Here is an 8,171-nt window from a genome sequence, read left to right as displayed (position 1 = left end):
TTTTTTTTTTTTGCCTCTCTTCCAGTGTAAGCATCAGTTAGCTGCAAGACTAGCTCTGTCATTTGGAGCTTTTATTGAAGTTAAGGTGTCTAATAAGCAGCTAGCAATACTGCTATCAAAACTCTGAAGTCCTTTGGTGATAGCCACTTTTGCATTGAGTTTGATGTGGAGCATAAGCAAAAAATATAGTTGTTGTGTTTAATCAGATCTTGGTTGTAATTGTGGACAACTATTTTAGAGTGTAATTTTGGTATGCTCTGCTGTAATGCTTGGCTGTAATTGTGGACAGATCTTGGTTGTAGTTATGGACAAATATTGTAAGTGTAATGTTGCGGACAGATTGGTTGTAATTCTAGAAATATTATGGTGGTTAGTGTATTTTTTGGCACAGTTTGGTTCTAATTTTGGATAGATATTGTTATCATTACAATCATAATCAACAGAGTGCAATGTAAACAATTAAATTATAAACATGTTTTTGTAAGTAACATTCAAAGTTACATTCCAAAATATCTTACAAACATTACAACATTTCAAAAAAACATTAACTGAATGAACATTACAGCACAAATCACAACAAAATAATATCCAATCCAGCTTCGTCTTGAGTTTATTTGCCTTTCATATTGCTTGATTCTTGTGCAACTATTTAATCATGCAAATGATATACAGCCAGAATATCTTGAGTCCTAAGAAATCAGTAGTTTTCCGGCTGTTGCTCTCGTAACTCTCTGTAAAAGGAAACAAAAAATTAATTAATGTTTCTTGTTGGAGCTATTCATGTCAATCATGTAAAAAACATGAGTTCAAGCAATGGAAGTTATATTTGTGTCTTCATCGACGTAGTTCGACATCGATATATTTTTGTAAAATGTACTATGAGATTATCCTTTTTTATTTAGATCATTGAATTTAACCAATTGCAATTAGTTTTGTTTTAGAATCCCAATTAGTGGAGATGTGAGATGCAGATATTTTTCTTCAAGGGTTCAAAACGATTGACCACTGTCATGAGATCAACTATGGTGATGAAACCAGACTTGTGTGTAACACCCCGTATTTTAGTGTATTTTTATTGAAGGATTATTTTAATAATTCAAAAATTTATTCTCTTGTTTTAAAATTATATGATATTTTAAATGGTTTATTTTATGATCTTTAAATTGTAAAAATTAAATTGTTATGTTTTCTTAATATTTATTTATTGTTGTACATTTAAATTGTTCTTCTTTTTAAATTAATTGATTGTGAGATTTAATTATTTTATTTTCATTGTATCATTACGTTTAATTTATTTTAATGGATTTGCTGTTTTAAAATTATTTTCGTTGGATCATTTTCTGTGACCTAAGATGTGAGGATTGGACCTCATTTCTTTCCCTTCATTTTTCTTTTTCCTTTTTTCTTTTCTTTCCTCTAGCTCTCCTCCGCGCGACACCCTTCTCTCCCTCTCTCTCCCTGTGCGTTTTTGTCCCTCTCCCAGCCCACCACCGCCGTGCCGCCGTGGCGCTCACCGCCCAGCCCATTCGCTCTCCCACCGGCCAGCGACCACCTCCCTCCATGGAACTCATGCATGCCACTCAGGACATCTATCATTTAGTAAAATCTAGGACAATCAATTTGTTAGTTCATCAACACTAAAGAAAACCCATGTCTCTCTAGTTGTCTATAAGTTCCAGGGTTTTCTTAATCACTTCTTGTCACAATCCTAACTTTGTTAAAGGTAAAATAGGAAGTTCATTGTGATGGCTATCAAACCGCAATTTCCAACACTGAAAAAAATCAACCATCCTTTCCAAGCATCACGCATATTAGCCCAAAAGACTATAAACAACTTGGCATAACGTGCTAGCTACCTCACAGTGGAGTTCATAATGGGGTTTGTGACAAGCAAACATCTCCAACACTTATAAAAGTCTAGCAACCTTTCCAGGCATCACCCATATTAACCAAAATATAGAGAGAACATCTACAGGAGCCATGAGAGGCAACATCTACATGAGGTACCATTAGTTTCTAGCAAATACAGAGAGAAAAAATAGATGAAACAGAGAAAAAAAAAGAAGAAAGTAAATGTATGCTAAACCTCCTAAAGATCTGAGGGTAGCTTCGCGTCAGTGGATTGAGGGCGGCTTCGAGTAAGTGGACTGAGATGAAACCAAGAGCTTCGTCGTTGGTGGACTGAGGGACCGAGGGCTTCGTCGTTGGTGGACTAAGGGACTGAGGGCTTCGTTGATGGACTGAGGGACCGACGACTACGGGACTTATCTCCTCGGGAGGCTGAAGGAAGGGAATGAGGGCTGAGAGGTTCGAGGGCTTGGGGGCAAAATGGAGGTTCGGGAGGGTTGGCGTGCTTCAATGGCTAAGATTCGGGGGAGGGGGGGGGGATTCGAGGGCTTGGCATCGAGATGGAGGCGGAGGGCTTGGGGTCTGATATGGAGGTTCGGGAGGGGGCTTCGAGGGCTTGGGGGCGAAATGGCAAATGGGAATGAGGCTGAGAGACGAAACGCCTCAAACCGATTCAGTGTCTAAGTGAACCCGGTCTACACGTCATGTGTGTAATGGATGCACCGAAATAATGGCTTCTGTGAAGATTTTTCCTTTTTTTTTTATAAAGCATAAGTACATCGTTGCTTTATTTAGTCGCCCGGGTAACCTAAAGTCGCCGCAATAGTTGCTCCGAAGGAAAATTACGGCTCAAGGCCCCGGAGCTATATTGGCTTAAAAGCACGCTAAAATCCCTCGAAAAATCTGCTGCTGGCCAATAAACCTTACCCTGCTCTGAAGTCGGAACCTGAGCTTCACTTCCGGCTCCTCAACTGCTGCCGGAGATCGCCACCCCCGAGAAACTCGTCGACAGGTCACTATTTCTTCTTCATTCTTATTGTACTCTTTTGGAAATTGGGGTTTTTTTTAGCCGTAATAATATTTTTCCGGCGAAAATCTTATGTTTTGTTTGTCGCTGAGGAAATGAATATAAAGAAGGGGACGTAAGAGAAAAAAAATGGAGAATTTTTAATGTTGGGTTTCTTCTTTGGAATCTTCGAAACCAATTAAGTCTGAGCATTTTTATTTAATAATTATTTTGAGCGTGAATGAGAAGCAGTGCTTAGTCTGGTTGCTGAGAAAATGAGTTTGTTGTGGACCTTAGGAAATTCTAAAACTTCCATTTAACTGAGCCTAATGCTACTATTTTTCTTCGCTGATTTGGGTTTCCCATTTATTTGCTTGTTACTGTCATATTGCTTTGCCGAGGGTGGGGAGTGTAGTGCTTCGTAACCAAATGGATTTTGGTTTAGATCTTATGATTATTCTGTGGCTCTATTCAATTCCAATGCTTGGGTTCACAAATCAATAATTAAGGAAGGAGGAATCCTTAGACCGACTTGATTTGGTTTGGTTGTCTCAAAAAATAGAATTGTTACTGGCTAAGGAGATCAGGCAGATGGCTGTCATGGCTACTCTTAGTGTCGTCCTGGATAATAGAAAGCAGTTTTGAGCTTTATCGGTTATTATTATCAGGAGATCATGGTTTAGGGAATTAGCAAATTTCTGGCATACTCTCTCTCTCTCTCTCTCTCTCTCTCTCTCTGTGGCATTTGTTTTTCCTGATCCTAGCAACAACCATTATCAGTTTGTTAATATAATTTATTTGTGTGTGACAAGCATCAGGTTTACTCTTTGCTTATGAATTTCTGCTGTGCAGATTCTCTGGTACATAAATCTTTTGAAATATGACGATCAGAAGCTATGCTGGCATTAGAAAACCTGGTCTTTTGCTTGTACATTCAGACCTACCTGTTCTGACTGTTCTTAAACCCAAGGTAACTTCTTTATCAACTCTCAAGGTTCCAGGTAACCACGGGAGAAGAGTAGGGTTGGTTACAAGATTTCAGTACTCTGTTGCTGATAGAACATTTGCATCTAGTTCTGTGGATTCGTCACGGTTCAAGCAAGGTACTGCCCGTTTGGGTCGGAAACAAGGAGGTCCATCATCCCTATATAGTCGTCCTAGTTTATCAGAAATGAAGAATGAGAGAATAGCAAATCGTGCCAGGGTTTATGAGTTCTTGCGTGGAATTGGCATTATTCCTGATGAGCTTGACGGGTTGGAGCTTCCTGTGACAGCTGAGGTTATGAGGGAACGTGTAGATTTTCTTCACAAATTAGGGCTTACCATTGAAGACATCAACAACTATCCTCTTATTCTTGGTTGCAGTGTAAAGAAAAATATGATTCCTGTTCTTGATTACCTTGGAAAATTGGGTGTCAGGAAATCCACTTTCACTGAGTTCTTGAGAAGATACCCTCAGGTTCTCCATGCTAGTGTTGTTGTTGACCTTGCTCCAGTGGTCAAGTATCTTCAAGGGATGGATATCAAGCCTAACGATATTCCTCGAGTTCTTGAGAGATATCCCGAAGTGTTGGGATTCAAGCTTGAAGGGACCATGAGCACATCAGTGGCTTATTTGGTTGGAATTGGAGTTGCAAGAAGAGAAATTGGAGGGGTTTTAACCAGATACCCTGACATTTTAGGCATGCGAGTAGGCAGGATGATCAAACCTTTTGTGGAGTATCTGGAAGGCTTGGGCATTCCAAGATTAGCTGTAGCTAGACTGATAGAGAAGCGGCCTCACATCCTGGGGTTTGGGTTGGAGGAGAGGGTAAAACCAAATGTGGAATCCCTTTTAGAGTTTAATGTTAGAGAAGCATTACTTCCTTCTGTAGTAGCACAGTATCCTGAGATTATAGGACTTGAGTTGAAACCGAAGCTTCTCAGTCAACAGAGTTTGCTTAATTCAGTCATTGATATTGGTCCTGAGGATTTCGGCCGAGTTCTTGAGAAGATGCCACAGGTTGTTAGCCTCAGTAATGCACCTGTGATAAAGCATGTAGATTTTCTAAAGATTTGTGGATTCTCCTTGGAACAAGTGAGGACGATGGTTGTCGGGTGTCCCCAACTGCTTGCTTTGAATCTTGATATCATGAAACTTAATTTTGATTACTACCAAATGGAGATGAAAAGGCCGTTGGATGACTTGGTTATGTTCCCTGCATTCTTTACATATGGTCTGGAGTCTACCATAAAACCGAGACATAGGGTGGTTGCGAAGAAGGGGTTAAAATGTTCTCTTGCATGGCTTCTTAATTGCTCTGATGTGAAGTTTGACGAATGGATGACCTATGATACTATCGACATGGAGGAGATGGAAACAGAGCAATCATTCGACATGAATACACTAATGGAACCAAGGAGTGATGAGTCAGCTTCTGATTATGATGAGGACAGTGAGGATGACTATCTATAGAATCAGGAATCAGCTTCAGTTGATGGTAGGCAGTGGAGAAATTGGTTTTCTCAATGTGGGTCTTTGTGTAGATGGTTTAAGTGCAATATTTGAATGGTATGCTTCTTTACTTGCATTTCTAGTTTCAACTTTTTTTTCCTTAACCATGTATATAGATAGAGTGGACAGGAAGTCATAATGGATCTAGTGAACTTTCAGTGCCCAAGAATTGATGATATGTTCTCTATACTTTGGTCAACATTGCTGTGAAAATAATAAAAAAGAAAGTAAGTTAAAGTTAGGTTCACAGATTGGGTAACAGAGGAGAGAAGAAAGAAGAGTGGGTAGTCTAGTGTTAAAAAGATATGAAAACACAATCAATCAGTTGGTTGTTCAAGGGTAAATGAGTGCCACATGGAAAAGGTTTGATTTTGTTGAATGTGGGGGAAAGATGCTGCCGCCCAAAATACTTTTCAATGAACATCACAAACATGATGGGGAAAGACGTTGCTTTTTATATCGCTTTGCATACTCTAGGACATGGATTTGGCGATGTATTTAGGTTCAGATCTGCAGAACTTTACAAGCTATAGTTGAGAAGGATATGCAGCGGCCAATTATAGCAGTATTTTTTCTTCAGTTCTTAGCTACTCTCTCTCTCAACTGACAAAGATATATTCTTGTTTATTCAGCCAGACGCAGATGAATGGTGACTCAAGCTATGCACATGCTGCCTTTGGTGGCAGTTGAGGTTTTTATATGTAAATCTGAAGATTCCTATGGGAGTTTCCTTGATACAATGAATGCTACATTATTTTCTTCGCGCTTTTCCCTCCTAGAGTGAGGTGCATCTCCCGTTTAGAACAAGAGTCCTTCAAACGGTTAGCTAGTGTTGTTCATGTAAAGAAACATCTCATAACTTGCAGTTGGGGTGCCCATTAGAATTTCTGGATTAGTTCAATCACTCAAGTGCTTTCAGAAATTGATGGATGGAAATAACTTTATTTAAGTTTTTTCTGATTCTCCGTACAGATAATGTCTACATAGTTTTCACTTGGTGGCCTTTTGTTCAAACTTCATAATACCATTGTCATATTATCTGTATTGTTGAAGACATGATGTTGTTCGATCATAAATTAAATAATTAAATTTACTTCTTCTCATCGGATTAAACTTTTGAGACAAATTGGTGGTACTAATACCAAATTAGTGTAATGACCATTCTGATCCAAAGATTGGATTAACAACAACAAAAACAACCACCACCACACATGGCATTTATCAAGACACCATATAAGAGCTTCCAAAGCATTCCAAACATGAAAAAAAAGGAAAGGGAAGCCAAAAGAAAACATCAATGCAGTTGGTATATGTTTTACCATTACAAATCATCTTCATCTTGTTAGTTAATTTGTCAAAAATGGGACATAAAGAAATTTCTTGTCTGACATGCATCACGAGCATATAAAATGGTGAACTCCATTTTTTTTAAAGGGCGTGAGTGGGATTTGCAGATTTTAAAATTGTATTTAGCGTTATTCATGTAACGGAAGTACATCTGCCACGTCAAATTTCTAAGAGGGGGATTACAACATAAAATCACGAACTGAATTCAGGAACATTATACGGAGAAGGCTGAACTTTTTTAATATTCATTATCAAAAAGTAAGAAAGTTTTGGCCTTATTGCGCGTGAATTTCGTGAATTACTCAAAACTCTTACAACATAGAGGGTGGGATGACAAGATAGAGAGTGAAGAAGGAATTACAGGAACTGACAAACAGATATAAAATGACATGTTATGACAACACTGAACTATATCAACAAGTATAATAAGGGGGTGATTTCATTAATAGGTAGTTCATAATTTCTTCATCAATTATAATCTCAACTAGAATCTTTAACGCTTAAAAAACATACATGGATCTAAAATGAGATGTGATGAGATGGAAATTAGTGGGGGCCTAGCATTTTTTTCCCTCCCTAAGAATGTTTCATAATATATATATATATATATATATATATATATATATATATATTAACAGAGAATGCAAGAAGTACGCAAAATTGACTACACATAGAATTTTTAAATAGTTAATGCAATACCAAAAAGAATAATAGAAAAGGATATAAGATTGGTCAAACGGTCCTGCCAATTCCCATTAAGGGGAAGCCACCATTTGTAATTTTTTAGCAATACAAGATGTGGATTGCATTGCCATAGCTATAAGCCATGATAGGAGGGGGTGTGCTACATTTCTGTTTTGAGTTGGCTGATGGAGAATTTCACTTCCTTAACTTGATGATCCTTGATTAGGAGAAGTAGAAACAAGAACGGAGAAAATGCAACGGACGGTTTGAGTCATTGGTGGTCAAGAGCACTCGTGGGAAATTGTGGCAACATATGTGGACCACGCATTGGAGGGGGCGACATATGGGTGGTCGGATATGAAAGAGCTTGAGTTTGAGAGCCATGTGTGTCAAAAGAAGACAGGTTGCAGCTCGACGGCGCGTGGATCTCTCGCTTAGTCATTGTGGCACATGAACCACACATGTTGATAGTTTGGTTGGGCCTATTTGGGCTTTTGAAGGATTGGCAGCCAGTGTATTCAAAGGAATGGCGTGGGTTGAGGTTTCCGAGCCATTTCCAAACATTGGAAGAAAACGCGAAAAAACACTTAAAAATAAAAACTAGCAATGGTATGGACATGGGGGAGAAGAGGAAGAGGGCGGGAGGAAAGAGGAGAGGTCTGGCCAGTAGTCAGAGGTGTTTGGTGATGGGGCTTTCGTGTAGGAGCTTTTAGAGCAAAGTGCCATCCAAATATTTGCCTCATTTGTCTCAAATTTACCTGCATTGGATTAGCCAAAGCAATAAGTCTATGG

At 38.8% G+C, this 8,171-nt stretch overlaps 1 protein-coding gene across 2 annotated transcripts; it reads left to right on the top strand.

Annotated features, from left to right (window-relative positions):
- Positions 1 to 2,700: 2,700 nt before the first annotated feature.
- LOC121263639 (transcription termination factor MTERF4, chloroplastic) lies at positions 2,701 to 6,341 on the top strand. Of its 2 annotated transcripts, XR_005940311.1 has the most exons (3): positions 2,701 to 2,860; positions 3,707 to 5,405; positions 5,981 to 6,341. XR_005940311.1 is itself a non-coding variant. In XM_041166661.1 (2 exons), the coding sequence occupies exon 2, from the start codon at positions 3,735 to 3,737 to the stop codon at positions 5,307 to 5,309; it is 1,575 nt and encodes a 524-aa protein (XP_041022595.1). In that variant the 5' UTR covers positions 2,704 to 2,860; positions 3,707 to 3,734; the 3' UTR covers positions 5,310 to 6,341. The 2 variants fall into 2 exon arrangements, 1 of the variants encoding a protein (XP_041022595.1); XM_041166661.1 differs by having other exon boundaries at positions 2,704 to 2,860; positions 3,707 to 6,341.
- Positions 6,342 to 8,171: the final 1,830 nt, after the last annotated feature.

The sequence above is a fragment of the Juglans microcarpa x Juglans regia genome, chromosome 4S (assembly GCF_004785595.1).
Source record: "Juglans microcarpa x Juglans regia isolate MS1-56 chromosome 4S, Jm3101_v1.0, whole genome shotgun sequence".
NCBI lineage: Eukaryota > Viridiplantae > Streptophyta > Magnoliopsida > Fagales > Juglandaceae > Juglans > Juglans microcarpa x Juglans regia.
This window is presented reverse-complemented; position numbering and strand designations above follow the sequence as displayed.

What these genes read in the sequence shown, in the direction of transcription:
- LOC121263639 (XM_041166661.1), top strand. Translation starts at nt 3,735, where the DNA reads ATGACGATCAGAAGCTATGCTGGCATTAGAAAACCTGGTCTTTTGCTT.